At 53.0% G+C, this 23,464-nt stretch overlaps 10 protein-coding genes across 10 annotated transcripts; 5 read left to right on the top strand and 5 right to left on the bottom strand.

Moving 5' to 3' along the window:
• Positions 1 to 183: 183 nt before the first annotated feature.
• BO86DRAFT_385853 (uncharacterized protein) lies at positions 184 to 1,732 on the bottom strand. The gene is made up of 2 exons (XM_025671202.1): positions 1,347 to 1,732; positions 184 to 1,272 (listed from the first exon to the last, which is right to left on the bottom strand). The coding sequence occupies exons 1-2, from the start codon at positions 1,394 to 1,396 to the stop codon at positions 279 to 281; spliced, it is 1,044 nt and encodes a 347-aa protein (XP_025531437.1). The 5' UTR covers positions 1,397 to 1,732; the 3' UTR covers positions 184 to 278.
• Positions 1,733 to 2,083: 351 nt separating this feature from the next.
• On the bottom strand, positions 2,084 to 3,773 carry BO86DRAFT_445465 (uncharacterized protein). The gene is made up of 3 exons (XM_025676451.1): positions 3,568 to 3,773; positions 2,725 to 3,365; positions 2,084 to 2,692 (listed from the first exon to the last, which is right to left on the bottom strand). The coding sequence occupies exons 1-3, from the start codon at positions 3,587 to 3,589 to the stop codon at positions 2,231 to 2,233; spliced, it is 1,125 nt and encodes a 374-aa protein (XP_025531436.1). The 5' UTR covers positions 3,590 to 3,773; the 3' UTR covers positions 2,084 to 2,230.
• Positions 3,774 to 4,417: 644 nt separating this feature from the next.
• On the top strand, positions 4,418 to 5,283 carry BO86DRAFT_160114 (DUF1772 domain-containing protein). The gene is made up of 2 exons (XM_025666407.1): positions 4,418 to 4,636; positions 4,714 to 5,283. The coding sequence occupies exons 1-2, from the start codon at positions 4,567 to 4,569 to the stop codon at positions 5,175 to 5,177; spliced, it is 534 nt and encodes a 177-aa protein (XP_025531435.1). The 5' UTR covers positions 4,418 to 4,566; the 3' UTR covers positions 5,178 to 5,283.
• Positions 5,284 to 5,800: 517 nt separating this feature from the next.
• Positions 5,801 to 6,472, top strand: BO86DRAFT_395841 (uncharacterized protein; the record flags this gene model as incomplete). The annotated part of the gene is made up of 1 exon (XM_025673361.1): positions 5,801 to 6,472. One exon carries the CDS (start codon positions 5,801 to 5,803, stop codon positions 6,470 to 6,472), a length of 672 nt encoding a protein of 223 aa, XP_025531434.1.
• Positions 6,473 to 7,118: 646 nt separating this feature from the next.
• BO86DRAFT_395840 (uncharacterized protein) lies at positions 7,119 to 8,565 on the top strand (the record flags this gene model as incomplete). Its single annotated transcript, XM_025673360.1, has 3 exons — positions 7,119 to 7,338; positions 7,468 to 7,930; positions 8,028 to 8,565. 3 exons carry the CDS (start codon positions 7,119 to 7,121, stop codon positions 8,563 to 8,565), a joined length of 1,221 nt encoding a protein of 406 aa, XP_025531433.1.
• Positions 8,566 to 9,872: 1,307 nt separating this feature from the next.
• Positions 9,873 to 10,981, top strand: BO86DRAFT_406723 (uncharacterized protein). The gene is made up of 2 exons (XM_025674212.1): positions 9,873 to 10,103; positions 10,170 to 10,981. Exons 1-2 carry the CDS (start codon positions 10,037 to 10,039, stop codon positions 10,853 to 10,855), a joined length of 753 nt encoding a protein of 250 aa, XP_025531432.1. The 5' UTR covers positions 9,873 to 10,036; the 3' UTR covers positions 10,856 to 10,981.
• Positions 10,982 to 11,107: 126 nt separating this feature from the next.
• Positions 11,108 to 13,968, bottom strand: BO86DRAFT_385850 (phosphate transporter). Its single transcript, XM_025671201.1, has 5 exons — positions 13,460 to 13,968; positions 13,284 to 13,391; positions 12,893 to 13,224; positions 11,870 to 12,828; positions 11,108 to 11,751 (listed from the first exon to the last, which is right to left on the bottom strand). The coding sequence occupies exons 1-5, from the start codon at positions 13,511 to 13,513 to the stop codon at positions 11,312 to 11,314; spliced, it is 1,893 nt and encodes a 630-aa protein (XP_025531431.1). The 5' UTR covers positions 13,514 to 13,968; the 3' UTR covers positions 11,108 to 11,311.
• A 324-nt stretch (positions 13,969 to 14,292) lies between these two features.
• On the bottom strand, positions 14,293 to 15,789 carry BO86DRAFT_354173 (uncharacterized protein; the record flags this gene model as incomplete). The annotated part of the gene is made up of 5 exons (XM_025669565.1): positions 14,293 to 14,818; positions 14,890 to 15,090; positions 15,148 to 15,300; positions 15,361 to 15,494; positions 15,551 to 15,789. The coding sequence occupies 5 exons, from the start codon at positions 15,787 to 15,789 to the stop codon at positions 14,640 to 14,642; spliced, it is 906 nt and encodes a 301-aa protein (XP_025531430.1). The 3' UTR covers positions 14,293 to 14,639.
• A 1,995-nt stretch (positions 15,790 to 17,784) lies between these two features.
• BO86DRAFT_304037 (class I SAM-dependent methyltransferase) lies at positions 17,785 to 18,945 on the bottom strand (the record flags this gene model as incomplete). The annotated part of the gene is made up of 1 exon (XM_025667600.1): positions 17,785 to 18,945. One exon carries the CDS (start codon positions 18,943 to 18,945, stop codon positions 17,785 to 17,787), a length of 1,161 nt encoding a protein of 386 aa, XP_025531429.1.
• A 2,615-nt stretch (positions 18,946 to 21,560) lies between these two features.
• On the top strand, positions 21,561 to 22,468 carry BO86DRAFT_160011 (uncharacterized protein). Its single transcript, XM_025666406.1, has one exon. It carries the CDS (start codon positions 21,792 to 21,794, stop codon positions 22,299 to 22,301), a length of 510 nt encoding a protein of 169 aa, XP_025531428.1. The 5' UTR covers positions 21,561 to 21,791; the 3' UTR covers positions 22,302 to 22,468.
• Positions 22,469 to 23,464: the final 996 nt, after the last annotated feature.

The following is a 23,464-nucleotide window of genomic DNA, read 5'->3' as shown; positions in this document are numbered from 1 at the left end:
GTAGATAGATAGCAAGAGTCCCTGACCCTGACCCTGCTGAACCCTTTGACTCCCAAAAATACAAACAACGAAACGACGATCAACAACCCAACCCCCCCCCCCCCCCCCCCCCCCCCCCCCTCCCACCAAAAAAAAAAAAAAAAAAAAACGCCACCACCCCCCCCCCCCCCCCCCCCCCCCAAAAAAACACCAAGCTAAAGTTTAATAAACCCCGGACATAGGCTATCAAATGATTTATGAAGCTAAGAAAATAAAGACCCTAAAAAAGGGGACAGAAATTAAACCCACCCCTCCATCCTCGCCGCATAGATCCCCACCATCAAGGTAATCGTGTAGAGCACATCCACGCGCTCCCCGGCCACCCCGACGGCGGCCAGCACCCGCCGCCGCAGTTGGTCCTGCGGCTCCCCGCGCAGGACCTTGATTCCCTTGTGCGAGAGGCCGGCCAGCCAGGGCCGGGGGCTGCGCTGTGTAGAATTGGAAACATCACCGGAGCTGGGATCGACGGGGCTTGTGGACGTGCTCCGAATGCCGAGGAGGAAACTGGCGGGTTCGTTGTTTTCGTGGTGGTTGTTGTCCTCGTCGTCGTCGGGGGTGGTAGACGCCGAAGACCGATGGGTCGTGGTTGTTGCCGATGATCTTGGCGGGATTTTGTGTTTGGGTTTTTTCTTGGCGAGTTCGAGGGTGAGTTTTTGGGTGCTGGAGGAAGAGGATGAGGATGTGGGCAGGAGTTGGAAGATGTAGCCTCCGCTCGAGGTGCGGGAGGCGAGGAGGGTGATTTGGAGTTGGGGGAGATAGATTGCGTTTTTGTTGTTGGTGGGTGGTGATTTGGTGGTTGGTGATGTTGAGGATGAGGATGAGGGGGAGGACGGGGATTTGTGATCGGTGGAGCTGCTGCTGCTGCTGCTGCTGCTAGTCGCGGCGCTAGTGGTTTTGCTGCCGCCGCAGTAGTTGGTGTATATCACTCCTACTACCGGGCTGTCGGTGCTGGTGTCTTGGCTGCAGGACGAAGGAAGGTTCTGGTAGGCGTCGCTTTGGACGACGTACAGGTCCTGGCTGTGCACTTTGCTGGGACAGCCGGGGATCGACTTGCCAAGGCTGGAGGGTCGGTAGATCTCGAGGATGGGGAGCGCGCGCGAGGCGGAGAGGAGCTGTTGGATTTGGAGCAGGAGGCGCGAGGTGAAGCGGAAACACGAGGTCGATTTGGGCGGGGGGTGGGCGAAGGGGAAGACTTGTTGAGGTTGTGATTTGGGGGTGGTCGCTGTGGTAGGCCTGCTGGTTGGATCGTTGTTAGAGATGTGGTCATACTTCGGAGGTTGCAGTGTGCATGTATGTACAGTACGTACCTGCTTTGGCTGGAGATGGTACTCTCCGTGTCGCTGTCAGTTACGCTCATGGTTTATTTTGGGCGGTTAATGCCAGTGTCACTGCCAGTGCCACTCTTGTAAAGTGTTGACAGTCAGAACTAATTCTTCAGGAGCAGCTGGGAGACTTTAAAGGCTTTAAACTCCACGATCATCCACGTCGCTGTCGCTGTCATCGTATTCGTACCTTCAGCCCTGCTCCGCACGGTCATTGCGTGGTCGGGGCTGTTTGACTGAGTACAGTCACCAATCCTGCCACTATTTCCTGCAATGCTTCTTTTTTTTTTCTTCCCATATTTCTCCTAACACCTAGCGCATCTGATTTGACTGGTGCGACTGGTACAAGTGGTACAACTGGGACAACTGGGCCAGCCAAGAACGGGGATTCTTTTTTTGGGGGCTACTCTTTGGTCTCTTACGTACGTAACGGAGGTCAAACGGGCAGTTCCAGGCAGTTCCAGCGGCCGAGAAAAGACTCGACTAAACACTAAAACACTTTAGCTCCGCTGGGCTGAATCGGAGATCGTAAGCCCCGCTGCCGGACTGACCTTTTTGGTATCGGGATACGGATACGACCGAGCCCGTTGCCTGCTCCGTTCCGTGGATTCTGGGTCATCAGGAACGGTTAACCTCTCCCAAGAAACAAAAAAAAAATTGATACGAGTACGATCTATTACTGATCCCTAGGTTCGTTGACCCTGAACAACGGAGGTGCGACAAATCAAGAGTGGGGTATCATTCCTTCATCTAATCTTACACTTCCAGTAAGCAGCGCCAGCATAATAAGCAATGTAAGCACAACCGAGCCTGCGGTTGAACACCGCCCCTGAATCCTGCTGCTTCCCGCGGGAGTCGGAACTCACCACTCACACCCGGAGTCTCCCCCAATCTTGCATTTCCTCTACACTGACCCCTCGACTGCGAGCCAGGGCGCCGAGTCGCTCACACGCGGCGTCTGCGGCGAGGCGCATTTCTTCCGGTGGCTCAGTCCGCCTTTTCAAAGGCCAGCTGGCAGAATCCCTTTCTCTATCCTCATAACAAAGATCCATCTGGATTGACAGCCTTTTCAAATCTGGTAGAAAGGTTCTCGATGCAAAAGTTTCCTCCCACTCCTTCCACCGATCACTCTGCGTCAGCATTGCCGGTCCGCGCAAGCGCAATGTCGTCAGAGTCCGCGGGAACAGCCTGTACAAGCTTAGCAGATGAGACTCATCACTGAACACCTCCCCCACCGAGAGTTGCAAGGTCTTCAGGTTTCCCATCTGTGGTAAGAATTGCAAAAACATCTTCTCGTTGGTCTTCTGGAACTCGCAGAACCGTTCGTGGAGCTGAGGTGCAGCGCGGAGGTGTTCCCGACAACCTGCGGCAGGGCCAGGGTCATGCGGGCGAAAGTGCACAAAGCATCGTTCTCGACAATCTCCAGCGTCTGCAGGTTGACCTCGTGCTGTGTCGGTGGTGTGTTGTCCGGGTCGAGCTCGCTGCAGTTGGGCCCTCCGTATTTCGCGTCCAACCAGGCCATGGCTAGCAAGGGAAGGAAGACAACCTCGATCTTTCTCTCTTCAGGAGTCCCCTTGTGGACCGTTATGTATTCCGGCTTGGCCTCCCCACGGGCAATAGCATCCTTGTGTCTACGTTGCAGTTCCTGGTTGTCTGGGCCCTCAAAACGGAGGCCGCTGGTGTAGTCGAGGATCAGATGAGAGACCCGTCCCTGGCGGATGAATGGGGTTTGAGTGAGAGTCCCGGAAGCGGAGCTGATCAGCAGTCGAGAGAGTGGCCAGTGAGAGGGAATGTGTCTGTCATTCAGGTCTTCGTTATACCCCGTATGAATCTCAAGGTTGCGAATCAGGGGAAAGTGAAGGCCTAGGATAGCCCACTCTGCGTCGGAGGGAGTGTCGTTTTGAATGATGAGGGTGTCAGTGTCTCGTGGAATAAGAGGGAGCTGCAAGGAAAGCTTCTGACGGTGATCGGGTTTGGATTCTTCGGTGGGCCCTTGCACCTGGACTGTAGGTGATGCGGTGGCCAGTTGCCGTAGTCTGAGTGGGCGAAGGCGCGTCGCAGTCCCTAAGAAAGGAAGTCGGCTGGCGTGTCGTGGTAGAGGATGCTGGAAGAAAGGTAAGTATGGATTTGAGATAAGATGGGTTGTGAAATGCACTGTACCATAGTGTCAATTTCCGAGGTTGATGGAGAAAGGAGTTTAAATCACGGTTGTCACTCCTGTCACACATCTTCGTATCCTTGCATCCCCTCCCGCATTCCCTGGCCGGAATATAAGCCGGGGTTGTTTATCCGTTCCTGGAGGTCGTGCTAGGATACGTCAAGAAAGAAGACACCAAAAATTATGGTGAAAGACCAAGAAGAAGCAAGCGATCGGTATCTGCCTGCATATCTGTTCATTTTCCAATCAGCCTGTAGTGGTTCTAGTTGAAGATATTGAGAAGAGGCTCAAAGACACGCAGGTATGTCTTTTTTGTGGGCGATTGCCTTATATGCCCTGGAATGACCAGAACGAGAAATCCTAAGTCGTGCAAATTCAAATAAGATGAATTGCGATCTCAAGTACTGAATTTCAGCCTAGCCTGTATAGATCTCTCTGTCTTGGTGGCTGCCGCTGTATGGCAGGTGGGGACTGGGAAGAGCTTAATCGGAGTTAATCAGAGCAGGAAATATAAGAGCTCCAGCCTCCAAGCACCACCGGCCAAGCCTGACTTTGTCCTTTCTCCTTTCTCCCTGCAGTGATAAAAAGCTTCATGTCTTCCGCAATCCGATTCATAGCAAATGTGTGTCGTTACATGCGGGGAAACCCCCCCGAAACTGAGATTGTCGTGTCGGACAATGCAAAACCCGTTCCAAACTCCGCAAAGCCCGAGCCAGCCACTCCTACGCAAGCTAAATCCTTCCGACATGACAACCAGTCATCCTTTCACTCAATCACACTCCTATCGAGCAATTGAAGGAGTTCCAGACATTTGAACCAGTACTCCTGCTTACAATCCATGGTCCCACCCTTGCAGCACAAGCTTTTCTTCTTTTGCGCTCATGTCGGATCATAAGGTTTGAGCATGTCGTCATGGATTCCTGGTGGTGCCAGCTATAAAGGCACCGACATCCTCTGCTACCTTATCCCTCTCTCCCCTTAACTTGACCCTTACAACCAAAAGCCCATCTCTCTCTGAGACAGAACAGCGCACATTCCACCGACAGAATGAGCACCTCCACCCCCAGCTTCGCAATTGCCCAAGCCGTAGGCCTAACCGGCGCCGCCTGGCTATCCGGTAAGCCACTCTCATCCTCCGCCTCAAGTGTCACAACCACTCCAGACCACTAATCTAAACCCCCCAAAACAAAACAGGAAACATCTTCTCCCTAAGCCTGATGGGCGTGCCCCCGCTGATCGAAGCCCACCACACGGAGCAGATCCCGCTCTCGACCGTCGTCAAGCAGTGGCGCACCATCTACACGTACGGCGCGCAGCGCGCCCCGCTCATCGCCCTCAGCACCGCCTCCACCTTCCTGTACCTGGCCTGGAGCGTGCGCGAGAGCACCCCGCTGAGCCTGATCACCGCGCGCCACGGCTCCAAGGTCTACGGCCTCGCGGCGGGGTTGACGCTGGGCATCGTGCCGTTCACCCTCCTGGCGATGAAGAAAACCAACGACCGGCTGTCGCAGTGGGCCACGGTCAAGACCGAGGCCGAGTGGACCCCCGAGGCGGACGCGGAGGTCGAAGGCCTGCTGTGGAAGTGGACCTGGCTGAATGCCGCCCGGTCGGTGTTGCCGTTGCTGGGGGGGTTGGTGGGGTTGGGGGTTTTTGCGTGATTTCTGCGTCGAAGAACATCTAGACTAGGGCTGGGAAGTGGTTCAATTCTGTATATTAATGCTGGAGTTAATGGAGTTGGGGATGTCGGGTTTTATCGTTCGGGAAGATTTGTAATTTTTTCTGTCCGGACAAGTCCGATAAGCTTCGCGATAAGGTGTTGGCTTATCGGGTGTCCGATAAGATTTCGCTGCCTTGATACCTTGTCTGTCTGATGTTTAGGTTTGGATGCGGTTACTGTACCTGTCTATATTTCATAGGACGTCTGGGTCAAGAGGCTTGGTTTATTTTAACATTACAACCGAGTGTGAATATTGCATGCTCGCTTGTTCGAGATACGAAGCGTTGTATAAGTTGGGGGTCCATCTAACCCAAACCGCCCAGCAAAGTGACTCATCCATCTCGATAAATCTGGAGATCTAATGTAGGCTGACTCATTGTATAACAAGTTGCAACCACCACCACTCTTCCGTAGAGAGAAAGAAGAAGGACCATCTGAGAGATGAACATTGCTCTGAGTTATACCAAGCACCTCATTGCAATACATACCTAATCTCAGACACAGCCCCCCTTCTTCTTATCATCCCATCCCCGCAACATGAACCAAACAAACCCACCACCAACCATGCCAAACTCCAGCTCCAGCATCACCCTCACCCCTATCAACCTCCACCACCCCGCCGACTACGCCGCCCTCCAACACCAACGCACAGTCTGCGGCTGGGACCAGACCGACGAAGCCCTCCTCGCCTGGCGCGCCCAACAAGACGCAGGCCTCAAATCCTTCTTCTGGATCGACATCGTCCCAGCCCCCACCTCCACGTCCAGCAGCAACAGCAGCGTCAACAACAACAGCAGTAACCACCAGACCCCCACGGCCGAACCAATCCACGCAGGCCACATCTCCCTCGACGCGTACGCCCACCCGCCAGACCGGGACCTCGCCACCGCCGACCGCACCAACCTGACCATCCAGTCGTTCTTCATCCTGCCGGAGCACCGACAGGGCGGGCTGGGCCGGCGCGCGATGGCGCTGGTCGAGGCGCGGGCGCGCCGGGACCCGCGCTGCCGGTACGTGACCCTCAACGCGGTCAGCAAGGCGTACTACGCGGACCCCGTGCGGCGGCGCTGGATCGAGCGGATCCGCGGCGAGGGCGGCCTTCCGGTGGCGGAGTGGTATGAGAGGATGGGGTACGTGCGGTGGAAGACGGAGCCGCGGTATACGGATTGGACGCCGGAGGGGGAGAAGGTGGTTATCGAGGCGGATTTTATGAGGAAGTTGGTGGTTGGGGAGTAGAAGATGAGATGGGGGTTTGGGGTCTGTCGGTTGGGTTTAGTGTGCTGTATATATGGAGAGTTGCGGGATGTAGATAGATAGGGATGTACTGTATATATGAGAATGTGTCTGCATTCTGCATTATGACTGGGTTCAGGTGGGTGAGTGCTGGATCAAGGTCTTGTAGCTGGACCTGTCTTCACTAATATGTGCTGGACCTCCATCTACAGGGCTTCTGATGCTGCCAGGTGGGTGGGGTTGTCAGTGTTCTAAGCATAGTATGTAGTGAGCAGAGAAACAGTAGGCTACGTGATTGGAATATTGCCTGTGATTGGCTGTTTAACTACTCTTGAATATCGATGGGCATTAGATTAAGACCAGTGACGTACACGCTTGTGAGGATACTTTGATAACAACAGACTGAGGCTGGTGAAAGTAACACACAAAGATATCGCTCTTCTCCACTACGCAATCTCAGGTGAGGTGAGATCTCGCTTAAGTGAGTCTTTACTCTGTCGATGCCGTCTCCCCAATTGGAGGAACACACCCTCACCTTACTTCCCCCCTTCTCCATCGATGGGACAACGCGATCTCACAAGCAAATCAAGGATTGCAGATTGTTCGCTCACCTATTTGCACAAAGCTATCGCGTCTCTACAAACCCACGATGTCGGCTCTTTTAGTCGAGCAGCATTCTGCAGAATACATGAACGAGTATTGCGGTGGTGAGCTGATCGCCACGGCGGTCTCGTTCATCATCCTGGAACTCACCTTCGCGGCTGTCCGCTTCTGGGCCCACAAGAGGCAGAGAAGAAACTGGGGCGTGGACGATTGGCTGATGTTTCCCGCCCTTCTGGCCAATCTGTGTGTCTGTATCACAGGAATTGGTGAGTATGCCATTGTCTATCTGAGCAGATCACGGCGACTACTATGACCTCACGTTTGTTGACGTCTCCTTCTCTTGAAGATAAGAGGCTGGATGGATCGAGATTCGTGATAGCTAACACGATGAGCAGTGATGATCCCTGTCGCCGGCGTGGGATACCATATTGACAAGATCTTGAAGGAAGCGCCCTGGAAACTCATTCAATTCCAGAGAGGCATTTTCGCTGGAATATGGGTGTGGGGCTTGGCGATAGCTCTACCCAAGTTGGCAATCCTCGCTTTCTACCTTCGCTTCTTCAAGTCCCGAAACGAGCGGATCGTCACCTATGTCCTCATGGGCATCATTGCATCGACCTATGTTGCCATTTCTTTGGCCCACACGTTCGCTTGTATGCCTGTGGGGTATCAGCTGAACCCCTTCAAGCCGGGAAAAGGTCAGTGTTTCGATACAAAGGCATTCTATCGTTGGATGTCCTTCCCAAATATCGTCACGGACATCGTCATGTTGGTTCTACCTCTTCCAATGGTCCATCGGCTGCATACATCGCATGCTCAGAAGATCGGACTTGGGATCATATTTGCCACTGGCGGAATGTAAGTACAGTACATATTCCATTATGACAAGCTTGCAGCATCGCACAGTTCAGTGCTTACCGTTCACTCGGGGGCTAATCTGCTATGTTTCGTACAGAGGTCTCATTACCTCGTGTTGTCGATTTGCGATTTTCTACAGCGACACAGAACGTCGGGACGATACTTGGAAGGCAGCGTCTCTGCACATGTGGACCGAGATCGAGCCCGGGGTGTACTTCCTTGCTGCGTGCATGCCATCCTTTCCACCACTCATCCAACTTCTCAGAACTCGATTTGTTAGGTCCAAGAGAGGTTCCAGTCAGACCTATCCCTCCGGCCATAAAAACATTGCACTCTACACCATCGGTGGAAGTGCCCGGCTTCAGGATTCTGTCCCTCTGACCCCGTCCAATACACATGAGGATTTCCCTCCACTGAGCGACGATGAGGAGACAGCCAGAAAGCCAGCCATCCCGGATTACAACGAAGATGGTGGGTTCCGGCACAGTGTTGCATATGCTGATCTGGCCGGGATCGAAGCTGCTCGGACTGGGAGTCCACGTACTCTTCGAGAACTATGGCCTCCCAGGAGGATCCGTGTCATGGAGACAGTCAGTGTTCGGCACGACGGATTTGGCTCCCTGGACGGTTCTTGAAATGTCTCGGACAGCTCCAGCCAGCCATGGTCGGGGATCAGGCGGGAAGTGCCTGAATTGTCAGGAAATCTAGCTGAGAAGAAAGAAGGTGAGAAAAGTGGATAAGCAGAAGGAGGATTTCCAAAACTTGATGTGGTAATCAGTGTATCTCCATGTATTTACACTCGAAGGTTGTGATTCAGATGATGTAAATACATCAGTGCAAACAAGAAATGACTTGTTCATGCGTGACTGAACCGGTTAGTTGCATGCAATGGTTCGAAGGGCTTTTAGGTACAGGTAGTAGGCGGGAACTTCAGCCCGTTGAGGTAACTACTACTGCGTCGCTGCCTGAGGCCCTCTTCACTATATTCCCACCGAGACACCCACTTAGCTATCCATCCGTGACATCCATCAACCTCCGGAAAGACGCTTCCTGTTCTCCCTCGATCATGGTCCCATTTGCATTTGACAGCCAGGCGATCCTGCGGGCTTTTCATGGCCGTATTTAAATTTGATCAGCATGTACGGTGCTCTTACAGGAGAATTGGACCCCTGATCGAAGACTTCGAATCTCAGAACACGATCAAAACACCTCTCAGAACCGACGATCTTCTTTTTGAAGCCCCTCTTTCATCCACCGAAGCTTGTTGAATCATCACCTTCGAGTCTGATGTCTCGTCTCGCATGGTAACTCCTACAGTACCGGTTCCGTAGTGTTCAATCCGGATACAACCCATCTGAACTCAGAATACGGAGTACCTACCTCCAATTGACGCGGGCACGCCAGCGGCTGAACAACCGAACAGCCAGCCACCTGCATAGGACAGTGCGGCTATTGAGTTTGGAGTATGACAGCTCTCACGGGCGCTCCCGAAAAGGGCAGATATCGGCAGGAGTTCATGCACCATGTCATAGGATCGGTGCCCATGGCGGTATCCCTTGCGGGATCCAGACCCTGGCGGAACACTCGCATGGAACACCAGCAACAGTCATTCCAGATTCAGTCAGGGGTGTACCATGCTGGTCATTCGGAAAATGCTAAGTCAACGATCATGGCTGGATTCTTGGGATTATTGACTTGTTTTGATATGTCAGATCGGGATCGAAGACCTCGAACATGGCACCTGTCAGATATGCCAGGGGAATGAGCACATCGAGGAGTTTGTCCCTGCAGTAGCATGGGCTCTGCATCTGGAAGGCCAATGCATATCCCCCTATCCTACACTGCATCGGCAGATCATTTGGGAATTGACCATCACTTCTCCTGGTCGGGAGCACACGATAGCCTTCGCTAATTCACCAAGAATAGGTCCATCATACATGTCACAGTTGGGCCAAACCCAGACCCGAGCTTTCTTTTGCAAAGAAAGGTATAAAGTCACCGTCAAGCCCACAGCATCCATCTCTTTTTCATCAGCATCAAGCCAGCTTCTCCTTCCACTCCTTTCTAACAACCTCAATCGCTCACCTCGATCTCCAACTCTTCAAGATGAAGACCTCCGCTCTTTTGTCTCTCCTCGCCGCTGCTGGCATGGTTGCCGCCGCTCCTCTGAATAGTATGTAAACCGCGATACTACCATCCCCTCATGCCTTCTAGAACAGGGAAACTGACGGTTGTGAAGACATCCCCGCGATGCCTGGCGCCCTTACCAATGCTGCCCCTGCCACCGGCGTCGAGACCCCGGACACCCACGGCAGCGTTCCTGATACCCACAGCGTCTCTGACGGGGCACAAATTGTCAACCCCCCCGCGGCCAAGGTCCCTGAGGCCAAGGTCCCTGAGGCCAAGGTTCCTGCAGCCAAGGCCCCCGAAGTTGCTCATGTCCCAAGCCGTCGAGGCGCGCCGGTCAACATCGGCGGCGTATCTGGCGATAACGACATCGACGGCGACAACAACATGATCGCCTACCCTCCCAGTCATAAGCCCGCCCCGGCCCCAGCTCCCATCCCTGAGCCCGCCCCGGCCCCGGCCCCGGCTCCTGCTCCCGCTCCCGCTCCCGCTCCTGCTCCTGCTCCCGCCCCGGCCCCCGCTCCCGCTTCGCACCCGGCTCCGGCCCCCGCCCCCGCCGCTCCCGCGCCCGCGCCCGCCAGCGAGCTAGACCTCCACCACGACGCCGCCCAGGAGGCGGACCATAGCGCCAACTTCAACACCTGGGAGAACCACAACTCCGGCGTCAAGGAGCACGAGCACCACGTCGACGACTACGATTACTCCGCCTACGACAACACCAGCAAGGGGGCCTCCGGTTCGACGCAGGACCACCAGGCCGGTCAGGTCAACAACAACTTCCACGTCGAGAACCACTAAGCTCCCTCCCCTCTTTCGGAAGTGACCCGTTTAGTGGGATTTGAGTTCGGTGGTCAGTTATCTTGTTCTTGGGAGTAGTTGTTTACTTAGTGTATCTAGTGTTTAATAACCTTCCTTCGTTTTGGTTTGGGACGAACGGAAGGGGGTGGAGGTTGTTGGAGATACTTTTTCCCTTATACTTCCAAAATACCATTTTCTTTTCTTCATTATCTTCATACTGTGTTGTGGTCGCAGACTGTAAGTATTCACGGTGTGAGAATGTAGCTTGTTTCACACTCTATCTTGAAATCCAACTGCCCCTGTACTGTACAATATAGAGAAAAGTATAGGTATGTCCTTGAAATCTCCAAATGTGGGGTATGAATAAGTATGTACAAGAAAAGAAAAATGAAAGAGGGAGTAAAGAGTGTCTTGAAACAAGGAACATAATCAGCGAAAGTGGGAACCCCAAACACCTTACGTGACCACCACCCTCTGGCGCACATGGATCCGATTCCGGGGCACATCCGCCGACCCGCCCGCCGCCCTGGCCGCATACCGACTCTTCCAGCCGCACCGGCCCAGCGCCAGCGTCTCCAGGGTCTCGGTCCGGCCGCCCCAGAGCTTTCCGCGCGAAGATGACGAGTCAGCGGTGGTGGCGCCGCGCTGCACGGGCGGGATCCAGAAGTGGGTGACGACGGCGCCCAGAACCATGCACACGCTGAAGAGGATCAGGACCCAGCCGTGGCGGATGGTGGGGCCGTCGCCCTCGCCGGTGCCGAAGTTGTAGTAGGCCGAAAACACCTGGACGAGGATGGAGCCGAGCTTGCCGGCGCCGGCACTGATGCCGTGGCAGGTGGCGCGGTAGCGCGTCGGGAAGATCTCGGCGGGGATGATGTAGGTGGTTGCGTTGGGGCCTGTGGGGTTTGAGTGTTAGCGGGGGTTTTTGATTCTGGGATAGGTGGTTGGTTTATGTTGTGAGGGGAGTTGGGGAGTGGGCTGCTAGGAAGATAGGATAGAGAAAGGCAACCATACCGAAGTTGAAGAAGGTTTGGCCGATGATGTAGAGGGTTATGGCGGAGGCTCCTTCTTGGTGCACAGTGATGTACATGGTGCCGAGAGCGATGAACAGAGCGGCTAGGGCGAGGAACATGTATTTCTGTAGGGCGGTACGGTCGAGTTTGTGAATCACTAGGATGAGAAGGATGCCACCGAGGAAACTGCCGCTGTTGAGGATAACGAGTGCGTGGGTGGAGCTGGCGAGGAGCATGTTGTAGACACTGGCACCGGGACGGTCGTCGGTTTTCCAGTAAGGGGCGGAGGAGTCGAGATGAAGGGAGCCCCACGTTTTGGCAAGAAATTGCGGGCTGGAGAGACTGATCCCATAGAAGCTAAAATCCAGGAAGAACCAAGCAAGACTGGTGGCGGCAAGGGTGCGCCAGTTTCCTTCGATCCAGAAATACTGGCGGATATCCCGGCGAGTCAGGTGCCAGTGGGAGTTCAGAGTGGCAGGTTGCAGGATCTCGGTCTGGGAGGGAGAGCGATGAGTGTCATGGTCTTCGTCGTCTTCGTCGTTCTCCCCAGCGGTGATTGTAGTAAGTGAGATGCCGGGAATTGCAAAGTTGTGCCAGCTTGCGGAGTCTTCGCCGGATGGAGAAGAGCCAGTCAAGGTGGATGGAGAGCTGGCGTGGAAGTCGTCGAACAAAGTGGTGGCATCGAACTCAGCTTGAACAGGGTCGTCATCAATCTCGAGCACGAAACGAGGAGACTCCGGGATCACGAAACGAAACAAGGTCGCAATGGCGCCCGGGATGACTCCGATGCCGATAACCCAGCGCCACATGATGTCGACCGTGCGAGTTAGATCCGCGGTGCCCTGCTTGCGACTGATAGTGATAATGATGATGGCGATGAGGTTCCCGGCAACCTGTCCAAGAGGTTGCATGAAGAAAACCGAAGCCATCATGCGTGCACGGTGCTTGGTCGGCGCAAACCTGCCCGCCTGTAAGTACGATTGCACGTAGTAGGCCGAGCTGATAGAACAGTGAGAGCACCTACTCAGACGTAATGACCGCGCTCAGCGGATAGTCGGCTCCTACCCCAATTCCAACAATGATTCGCCACCAGAGCAACCATGCGTAGACGCTCATGCTGCCGTTCTCGCCTCGGGAGGCCATCACAACCCCCAGGGTGGATGTGATCATTAGAATCAGCTCCAGCCCATACATCTTCTTCCGTCCGTAGCGATCCGCGAGGTATCCAAATAAAACCTGCCCAAAGAGTGTGCCGGCAAGTGTAGCGATATTAATGCAGGTGACATGCATAGACGATAGTTGATCGCGCCAGTAGACGTAGGAGATCATCGGGAAAGCCATGTTGCTTGCAAAGAGCTAAAGCAAATGTCCATTAGTGACTAGTTACCTTGGGAAGATCACAAGGAGAAGCATACTGTGTAGCCGTCGAGGAAGAAGCCGACCCCGGCGACAAAGACGACGATCCATTGAAATGCTTGTCGATCGATGGTCTCATAGACCTGGCGCATCCGAACCTGACGATCCTATATGGAAGTGGAGACTCTAGGTCAGTCTCGACACTTTCTTCTCGTAAGTGCATTTGAAGCTGTACCTGTTCATGATCAAAGTCCTGCGCACGGTCGGTTTTGTACCACCGCTTGCCCATGGCGACTGACTTGTTGCTGTAGAAGCTGTATTGATTAAGAAGCAGAAATAGAGATCGGAACCACGTTTAGCCAAATGACATAATGAAGTAGGAAGAGCCTAATGCAAAGAGATCTTGCAGGATCGCGGCCCCCAAAGCAGGGGACTGTGGTAGATGAAGAAAGAATCTGACGAGATGCACCTCGAGGGAAGCGATGGCAAAACAGCGAAGAGGAGGGGGAACGGAGGAAACCGAAGCTAATGAGAGTGGAAACAATTCACAGGATGCGCTAATTGGATTGGAGTTTGGTGGCGTGGTCGATTGAAGGCCAGGTGAATGAAGGTAAGAAAAGGTCCACAAGCACGCACTACAAGGTACGTAGTCAAGGTTAGTACTATCCATGGTCAAGCTCAGGCCCCGTCATGCGATGGTGAAGAGATGAGTGGGTGAGTGGGTGAGTGGGTGAGTGGGTGAATGGGGGTGGGTTATGGATTGTGGGTGCCTGAGGTCGGGGGGGTTATAGATTATTAGATTAGGATTTAGTGATCCCGCACGGGGTGCTTGGGCCAATTCCCATCCCCTTAACCCCACGTGCTGCACTTCTGGGGATTGAGAGGTGTGTTTGCGACCCACTCCCGGTAAGAAGTCACTCGACTAACTTCCCTTCAATTTCTGTCTCACCACATCTCCTCATACATAGTACAATCTACTTTCTACCACGTGGCGGAAATCTCCGAGTCATGTTCCACAAAGGACGCAGAGTGAAGCGGACACAACGGGGGGGAAAGGCAAGGAAGGGGAAAAAAAAAAAAAAAAAAAAAAACAAAAACAGAGCGCTTTCTCTAATGACTGCCGACACGGGTATAAAAATGATACATGAAATGTCGTGGCAAGTGAACAGAATGAAAAACCAGAAGACTAGTGCGACCTGGATACGAAACAAAGATCCTTCGACCCACATAATGAGCCTAGCAGCGACTTTATACAGTGGGACACACGTGGTGGCCACGGTCGCGCGAGGCAATTCAATCCTCCTCCTTCCCCCTTCTCCTTAAATTATGCAATCGCAATGCTATCGTCCCCTCTCTCCTTCTCACTTGATGTGATCGCTCAGAAACTGGCAAAACGCTATTCGATCTAGACCAGGTCATTCATTACTCAGCCTGGGGAGAGGTTTCGAACGTGCACAAGGGAGCATACCTGTATCGTCCAGGAACTGGATCTGCAGCGTCTTCATTTGAGTTAGGATATCAAAATTAGGTTGGAGCTGTATTACTACAGGCCGCCCTGGCTTCTTGCCGGGATTAAAACTGTCAATGCAGTTCACTGGGAGAGATTAGCCGGTCAAAGCCTGCTGTGGCCGACCGGCCGACCGGTCGGCCGGGGTCCCAACTCACCTGGTACTTTCACGTAGCGCTTTAAGTCTTTCCGCTGAGAATTGGCGAAAAATAGCATGACTTGCTTGCCATTGGGTCCGCGGAGGATACGTAGGTTCTGGCTGATGCACTCCTCTCCACGGCCTTTCGACTTGGCTTCTGCGATGCCAGCAAGAAAGACTAATTTGGATGCTAGAATGATCTCCTGAAACTGAATACAGTCTGAAGATTTAATTGTCAGCTGGAAACCTTCTCCTAGCGGAATGTCGCCGTGCGCACCTCTTTCTTCTTCAAATTGGTATGATAATTGGGTCGTAAACACGGTCTGTGCGGATTGTACGGTCTGCTCTTCCATGAAAGAGATCCGTAGCGAGGGTTCGTTGGGGCGTTTAGGATGTTCTAAGTGTGGGACGGGGATTTTCGACTCGTTAACTAGGATGAAAGGAAATTGTAAGCCGGTCTGTAGCCGATATGCAACGGAGGGGAACAGACAGGTATGAATTAATGGGGTTTGCTGGCCAGGGCCACCTCCAAGCTCCAGGCACCTGAGGCTGCCAGTAGTATCCTTGCGTACGTCGATGTAGGTATAACGGAGTTTGAATAGTTTGTTACTTCGCACGAAAGTACTGCCATCAAATCAATGGAATGGAAAACACTCGGTTGAAAGTAGGGGTCTACCCACATGGTGACATGATTGTTGAGCGGGATGTGGATGACTTCCTCGTGTAGCGAGTAGCACGAGGCTTCTCTCGATCGCGAGCCTACAGAGGAAGCCGTTCTGCTGAGAGGGTGCGAAGTGAAAGGCGAGGTGCCTGGACTGATCTGGCCGGACGATTGGGTTGATGAGGACAGAGTACTTTCTCGCCGGGAAAGTGGAAGAGGCCAATCCTCTGGATCATGTTGAAGGCCGGACAGGCCCATTGCAGAGGGGTTGCAAAGAATCGACAGATATCTAATCCTCCCAGTGGTAGACGCGGCGGTCCACTAATTGAGGTGCTGCAAGAGGCACTATGTCACCGAAGGGAGGACAATCATGCGGATCCCCAAAGACGGACTGACGTACGGGGAAGGGAGCTGATTTTCACCATCTCGAATGCTCTAGTGAGTGGAATGAGTCGCGAGAAGCGCCTCGACGCATGGCCAGCGATTCAATCACACAGTCACCCGGATGGCCTGGTGTGAGTGGATTCAGCTACACTAACAATCAGACCCAGAATCATAACTCACTCCACCCAGCGACCGATAAGAAAGCGTCTCACAAGTGCCAGTTCATGGGATTTAGTGGATGCCAAGGGGCGTTTTCTCCCGGGGACCCAGAGGCGGGGGATAGCTTGTCAACGTGCGCAAATAAGTGGCTGCCAGCAAAAGCTTGGGGGACAGTTGGGTGGGTGGAGCCCGGACGGGGAGAGGGGATCGTGTCTGGACCCATCCGGGCAGTTAAGGTAGTCTGAGTCCCTCGTGGTAAAGGCGCACTCCCGTTCACGCTAGAAGATTGGACCTCGGAACCAGGTGCTGAATTCCCAATCAATGTTTGGATAGTTAGATCATCTTCCAAGCATCTAATCACGGTGGAAGGAGTGAGTTCCTGGTTATTCTGTTTGATGTCCGCCATATTCCTTTAAACCTGCTCCGAGATCCCGAAACAATAGTGCCGGTCCTCCAAATCGGAGGTGTTGAGTTGCCCACGTTCATCAAGCATTGACATCGGCAGTAAAAGGTCAATCCTGGAGCATGTCTCTCTCGTGCAGCGACCTGCATTTGATCGTGGGTCCATCGATCAATCTTTAATCAATATTCCACTCTGCACGGGAACAATTATGGCCCGTCGAAACTCTGTTGAGTCCATCTGGGAAATCGAACAACAATAGAAGGATCGAAAAGCCACAATTGCAGGCTGGGATCAGCAGGCTTACTCAGCCACTCTCCCCGAGTCGAGTCAATTTCCATCGCCTAGTTCAAGTTCCATGGATGGCCCAAATTTGCTTCACGTTCGCCTCCAGCCAAAGAGAACCCAAAATAGTGGAATGGAAAGTGAAATCGTATTAGTAAGTCTATGTACCTCTATCTGCACCACCCACTCCAGGAGCGAGGCATCCCCAAATAGCAGAATATAACATCGAAAGATGGAAAGAAATCATATGCAAAGACACCAACACCGGCTAGGAAGTATAAATAAACGTATGACAATGTCCGAGGATGGGAGATGTGCGAAAGGCAGCGAATGGATTGCGGTATCTATGTGATAGCACAGCGGTCACGGTGATGCTGAATTCACTTCGAAGCCGGTGGACGGCATGGGATTGGTAAGGTGGCTATTCGAGGGAACAGTTGGATTTGTGGGTATAGAGCGGGCAATTGCCGAGAATCGAAAACAGTATATAACCTAGAATGCGGCCCAGTGGATAGGGACACTGGAAGACAAGTCAGCATATCTAGCCGAAAGTTTGTGACGCCGATTTGCGGGACTCGGCTGTTCGAGGCGGGTGCGCATAGCGGGGTGATGGGACGCTTGCCACTGAACTTACTTTTTTTTTGTTCATCAAAAGAGGCAACGACAACAGAGTAGAGCCGGATATGATATATGACTGGCGGAGAAATATGAGCAGTGCTCTTGTGCAGGTCGCGATGACGGCCGGAACATAACGATGGCGACTTTCGGCTGTCGCATGCAACCAATGTGAGCTCCAGTCGGCAAGTCGCGGCTGCGCCGGTCCGTAGAGCAGTCTGCTCTCCTCTCAGAATCGATTCCCTCCAGGTGGACGATCCGATCGGTCTTTATGAGCTGCAATGTGGCACCAAAGCTTGTCTTAGACGCCAATGGGCCCAAGGCTGGCATCACTGCTTCACCAAGCCGATCCATACCAACGCTAAATCAATATCTCTTATCCGGACCCTCCTGTCTTACTCGTGGCTAGCCTATTGACGAGGCTTCTGTGCGATGATTCGGTAGCTCGTCGATACTAATCGCATTTTGTCCATCTTCACAAACGCCTCGCCATCGAGGCACAGGCGATTGATCAGGGTCTTGAAATGTTTGGGGAGCATGTGGGCCTTGACGAGGCCCAGGATAAGCTGGCGCATTGAACGGAAGTAGAAATCGACCTTGTCGATGAGCGGGGCTTGCAAGCCTCCGACACTGGCATTGTCAGAGCGCAGGACTTTGAAGCCGGCGTCTGTGAGGGCTTTCTCGAGGCTCTCCGGCGTGGGAGTACCAACGGCGCCAATGAGAGGCTTCACGCGACTCATAAGTTCGGCATGTTCAGGGTTGGAGGGGTCATAGTCAGGCAGGCTGACCCAGTCGAGGCAGGAGAATTTGGCGCCGGGCTTGAGAACGCGGTAGATCTCGCGGAAAAGGGTGGGGAGGTCTTTGCACAAACTCAGGGCCTGGATCTGGTAAAAAGCATCGAAGCTGGCATCTTCAAAGGGAAGGGGCAAGCTGTTGAAATCCTGGACGACAAAGGAATTGGAGGCGAAGCCAAGCTCCTCGTTGTAGGAGCGTGCCTGAGCAATCTGGTTGGGGTCGATGTTGAGGCCGGTGACTTGCGCGCCCGAGTATTGCGTCATGTGGGCGGCCACCCGCCCGCGCCCGCAGCCCAAATCCAGCACTTTAGCGCCCGGCGACAAGCCGATATCCTGCGCAATTGACTCTTCATACAACAGCTGGTTCTCCAGCACGGTCGCCTTCTTGCTCATATACGGCGGAATATACATCTTCTCCACATCGCCCAACGCACAGAGATGGTTGAGGACGCCATAGTACGCCTTGAGACAATCGCCAACCTTCTCCTGATAGTTCGGTCCCAGCGTCTCGACCATCTGCTTCTCATCCGACCAGTCGAGGTTGTAGATGACGTAGGAAGCCATAAAGTCATCGACTTGCTTGGGCGTCAAATTGTGAAGGTATCGGAAGGACTTCCAAAACGTCTTCCATCTCTTGGGGGACGCCGAATTCTCGAGGTCAGGCAGGCTGTCGTGCGCCGCCAGCTTCTGTTTTTCGTTGGCGACGGCATCCAAGGAGGAGCTGCTCTCCGAGCTCCGTCCGGATTCGCGCGATGCCAAGACGGTTTGCGTTTCCATTATATATACTCAACGATGAAGTCACGACTGGGGGTCCAACAGTTCGCAGCGGCCAAGATCACCTGCGCGCACGCTCACTTTATAATTGAGTCTCTGGTAAAAAAGGACCAGGGACAACAAAGATTTCGGGGGAAAAGGAGAAGAGAAGGGGGGATTAAGAGGGGTTCAAATGGAACGGTAAGAGACGGCGGTTAGAGCTACTGTCCAAACGATACCATGCCAATTATGCAGCGCTTCTTGCAAATGGAAAGAGAGCGGGGCTAGGCTTAATTTATAAGCATTGCAACAGCATGTAATTGAAAATTTTCCAAAAAGGCGCCCTGTGACGGGTATCTTCTTTCGAACAACGGCACTGGCCGGCGCCGGCACCGAAGGGGGGGCAATCCTAATAAGACGGATGGATTTGCCAGATTAGCCAGGCGACTTGCCATGGATGCTAGTTGGCGATGGTCCATGTGGATTGCAGTGGTCTTGTCACCAGATCTGGCAACCAGGGTCGGAAGTCTCGGAAGCTGAGGGTGAGGGTCGAAAGGGTCGAAAGGGTCGAAAGAGACCAAAGAAGCAGCACGGGAGGAGACGGCAAGACGGCGAACCGGAAATGGACAGCGCTCTGGATTCAATGATGATTTTTTTTTACGAACTATGGCTTGACCACCACTCAGAACACAGGACAAAAGACTTGCATCTCTTGTTGGTCGCTGACCGACTATCTTAGTCTCAAGCGATCTACTTACGACATTTACAGGCCAGGTACTAGCTGTCAGCCCCTCCAACCGCCAGGGTACTTTAGGGCTGGCTATAGTACGGATATAAGTACATGTATGATGTCGGAGGTTTGCATTAGTTAGGGTAAAACTACACCCTTCAAGAGACTAGTCGGTACTTGCTTATGGAATCGGGCCACTAAAGTCAAGCTCCCACCCCGGTCCTTGGTATGAGTCAAAGGGTCTAGTTAATTAATTATTACTCAGTTGTTAGCGCCATTGTCTAGGGCCTTCTTGTCACCTCACAGACCTCCTCTTTCCCCTCTTGATCGTCTCGAATTCTCCTCCCCGAAGAAGTTGGTCGATACTTGAGGTGGACGGAGTACTTGTCCGCTGCTGTCGTGGTCATGGACAATTGATGACGAGGGCTTAGTCACACAGTTAAAAACTTCAATATCAAACTAACTATCAACTCCCACCAGCATGTTATCGTCGACTGATTAGCTGGCTACTGGGCTAAGTACCTAGATACCACTCATGAAACCTTGACTGACCTAATAGATTCATAAACTTTTGTGTGCTGTGGTCTACTCTGAATGTGGTCAGCAATGGCCGGCCAGCTACGGCACTCGGGGCCCGGACCCAGAGCATCCATTCGGAGCTCCTGCAGCGCCAAGCCGTGTAGTGGTCCTTCCTTCAGCATGAGCTGACCAAGCGTCGTGCCAATTCAATTCAGTCTTGGCGGTCGATGCTTGATCTACTATTATGTAGTTGACTATACCTCCAATACTTCTTTCTTCGGAATCGGATGTTGCACAAGCGATCTATCTCTCACAACATCCGCTCTTATACCACCGCTGTGTGACTGCAGAACACAGCATTAGCAGCTCACAGTTGCTGCACACATGGAATTGGTTTCAATAGTACGGGAGGAAATATGGAACGGGACCCTCTTCGGACTCGGAGTAGCGACTAGGTTGCCCTGTAGGGAACCATTGGCTCCGAGATTGGAGGTGGTGAGCTGAAATTTTTCACACTTACTGTGTAGGAGAGGGGATTCATGATCCATCCCATTCATGATTCATCCCTTCATCCCCTGGCGCGGCTCTGACGGCTCTCGCGTCTCTCGATCAGGCAATTCACCGCGTCTCTCCTTCGGACTTGTAAGCCGAACAATCCGCCGCCCCCACTCGCGTGCTCGTTTCCCGTATTTCCGCTTCCACCCGTCATCTACGGAGCTGACTCGCCATTACAACAATCCCAGAGTTCACGATATACCTTCGGTTTCCCGGCTCATCTCCATTTTGGGGTTTGCTTGACAGAATGAGCCTTTTTTTTCCCCTCTCTCTTTCTTCTTCTTTTGTCTAGTTTTGTTGTTGATCTATGATTTCGGCTTTAGGGATCATTCTCGTTCCAGCCCCATCTCTCAGCCATTGCTCGGATCTCTTCGGAGTCTCGGACGGAGATTATGCTAGGCAAGCGACGCTGCGAGAAAAAAAAAAGATACTGCTGTTGATCGTCTTCAGCCGCCCTCTCGCGACACATACGGTACTGTGGACGATCACCACCCATGTCATCCACCATGCTTAGTGCTTTCTTCTGCGGATGCGGACGGTCGGCTGTTCTCACTCGCGTACCTCTGAGCGCCCGGGGCCTCGTTGTAGCTTCCTCGTCCAGCATGGATTGACGGCTGATGGTCAGATTGACCGTCTGCGCATCGACGGTTTGTTCATACTACGGGGCTGTCTCCGTTGATCAGCATGGTAGCGACCGTGACGTGGCTGGCCGTGTTGCACACAGATCCTTGCGCCTGCAGGGCACGGGACGGCACCAGTAAGAGGGGGTGGTGGTGGTGGTGGTGGTCCGATCCTGGCGACTGCCCTGGTATCTGATTGGGATTGAACTTGAAGCCGTTACCATCAATTTCGGCATGAACCCACATCCATCACGGTGCGCATTAATAATGCTACCCATCAGTTTATCACACGATGAGTTGGTCTCCACTTTGGTCGGCCTGCAGGCCGCCGATTGCTGCTTCCTGAGTGGCCCGTTGTCTTACTATACCTCTGGTCCAAATTTCCTGGTGGAGTTTCTTCCTGCGCTCGTGGAATCTCTCCATTGATTTTTTTTTTTCAGTTGTTGATGATTCGTGTTTTTTGCATTTCCTGTGACAAGGTGGGAAAAGAGATAAGAAAAATTATGTTTTCTGGTCTGCACGTGACCGATCGGTCTCTGGATCTATTGCCCGAGTCCAAAACAGCACTATACATCCGTCCTATCCGGTGCGAGCAGCTCAACACCAGCCATGGAGGGGCTGACCATTTTTCACATACAACCTCCAGCATCAAGAAACGTTCAAATAAGCTTATATTTAAAGCTCAGTGCATCCGAACCATCTGCAGCAGCTCCTTCCTCCAGTTGGGATGGCCAGCGCCTGTTCCCGGATCCACTTCATTAGGCAGCCAGATATCACTCCAGGTCCCCCTTCATCGCACGCACCGGATGGATGTGTCTAGGGTTTTCTCCCGGGTTGGGCTGAGTGGCAAGACGAATTTCCCCCTTCCCCCCTCCTTCTTCACGCTTACGTTCGCGTCTCTCCAATCATCGAGCACCCTCGGGTCTTGGGTGGTGGTGGGGATCCGTCGTTCATAGGTTAGGTTGTGGCCTTGACGGAGGGAGAGGAAGGAGAGAGAATAGCTGATCCCGTCCAGTGAGGAGGGTCTCCGACCCGGTCCACCGGTGTAGTACATGACAAGCGGGTCAGATACGGTGCACGGGCAGGTACCTCGGGGTCGAGTGGCCGGCAGACGGCGGCTGGGTTGGGCTGTTCATGCCCTTGGCTGAGTTTGCTTGGTGTAATCATCCAATAGGTATTGATAGCGAGGACGACCGTAGTCTATGAGACGCCCAGGCAACCCGCATATCCGTCCAATGCTAAACCCTGATCTTCCAGACATTGTTCTGGAAGTAGACGGATTGGCCACATCATGTATCTGGCCAAGAATGAAGACCCAGTGTTTCTTGCAGGGCCGCTGAAGGTACAGTACATGGACCCAGTGGAGGAGATTCCGAGAAGAATAACTGCCATGATGCAGGCTGGAATCTCTGAGTAAGATTGACTTGTGAAGGATAGGCGAAGTAGACACCCACGCATATGCAGCAGCCTATGGCATGCATTTCCCGCCCACTGTTGCTTTCTGCCTACCAGTATGGCTGGAATCCAATTCAAACACCCTGGCACATCTCACTTACCTAGTCGGCCCAGAGCTAGCCTGCCCTTCCTATGTACTGTACTATTTTGTACTTCCGTCTATTCCGAGGGGCCATGCCTCTCTGCTCGTGTTGACCCCGGGGCTTGCCACTCAGAATCTCTCCCTTTCTCTTACCTTCTCTCTCCTACTCTTTATCTCTTTCTTGATACCGTCGAATAAGACCAATTGTTTCCCTCACTACAACACAATAAGACAAGAAACATGCCCCCTCCATCCGAGCTTCCCTTCCCATCTCTTCTGAGGGGTTGACTTGCATCTTCCCGGTTTTCCACAAATTATACCCAATGTACTACTCCCACTAAGTACCCAAACCAACAGGCCGCAATCCAACTACCATAGTTACCTGTTTAAGTAAACCTCATCACCTGCTTTCATCTCAGCATACGCCATACAAAGTGGAAAGAGAGTTGCAGTCGCATTAGGGTGTGAATACTGGTAACCCACTAGTCCTCAACGGTTGGAAGTAGTTTTTCTCGTTTCCTTGTAGTGAACAGCTTATACTTCAGAAATTATCAAACATTTATACATCCAGTACCCTTACTA

The sequence above is a fragment of the Aspergillus japonicus genome, assembly GCF_003184785.1.
Source record: "Aspergillus japonicus CBS 114.51 unplaced genomic scaffold BO86scaffold_5, whole genome shotgun sequence".
In the NCBI taxonomy this organism is placed as follows: domain Eukaryota; kingdom Fungi; phylum Ascomycota; class Eurotiomycetes; order Eurotiales; family Aspergillaceae; genus Aspergillus; species Aspergillus japonicus.
The sequence above is the reverse complement of the archived record's forward strand: the minus strand, read 5'-3'. Positions and strand labels throughout refer to the sequence as shown.

Excerpts from the sequence above, each read along its gene's own strand:
- BO86DRAFT_385853 (XM_025671202.1), bottom strand. The coding sequence starts at position 1,396 with ATGAGCGTAACTGACAGCGACACGGAGAGTACCATCTCCAGCCAAAGC. Across the intron at positions 1,273-1,346 it reads ACCATCTCCAGCCAAAGCAG|GCCTACCACAGCGACCACCC; the intron begins GTACGTACTGTA and ends TCCAACCAGCAG.
- BO86DRAFT_445465 (XM_025676451.1), bottom strand. The coding sequence starts at position 3,589 with ATGTGTGACAGGAGTGACAACC. Across the intron at positions 3,366-3,567 it reads GTGTGACAGGAGTGACAACC|TCCAGGTGCAAGGGCCCACC; the intron begins GTGATTTAAACT and ends CATCACCTACAG. Across the intron at positions 2,693-2,724 it reads TGACCCTGGCCCTGCCGCAG|CTCCACGAACGGTTCTGCGA; the intron begins GTTGTCGGGAAC and ends GCTGCACCTCAG.
- BO86DRAFT_160114 (XM_025666407.1), top strand. The coding sequence starts at position 4,567 with ATGAGCACCTCCACCCCCAGCTTCGCAATTGCCCAAGCCGTAGGCCTA. Across the intron at positions 4,637-4,713 it reads CGGCGCCGCCTGGCTATCCG|GAAACATCTTCTCCCTAAGC; the intron begins GTAAGCCACTCT and ends AAAACAAAACAG.
- BO86DRAFT_406723 (XM_025674212.1), top strand. The coding sequence starts at position 10,037 with ATGAAGACCTCCGCTCTTTTGTCTCTCCTCGCCGCTGCTGGCATGGTT. Across the intron at positions 10,104-10,169 it reads TGCCGCCGCTCCTCTGAATA|ACATCCCCGCGATGCCTGGC; the intron begins GTATGTAAACCG and ends ACGGTTGTGAAG.
- BO86DRAFT_385850 (XM_025671201.1), bottom strand. The coding sequence starts at position 13,513 with ATGGGCAAGCGGTGGTACAAAACCGACCGTGCGCAGGACTTTGATCAT. Across the intron at positions 12,829-12,892 it reads AGCGCGGTCATTACGTCTGA|GTTTGCGCCGACCAAGCACC; the intron begins GTAGGTGCTCTC and ends ACAGGCGGGCAG. Across the intron at positions 11,752-11,869 it reads CCAAACCTTCTTCAACTTCG|GCCCCAACGCAACCACCTAC; the intron begins GTATGGTTGCCT and ends CAAACCCCACAG.
- BO86DRAFT_160011 (XM_025666406.1), top strand. The coding sequence starts at position 21,792 with ATGATTCGTGTTTTTTGCATTTCCTGTGACAAGGTGGGAAAAGAGATA.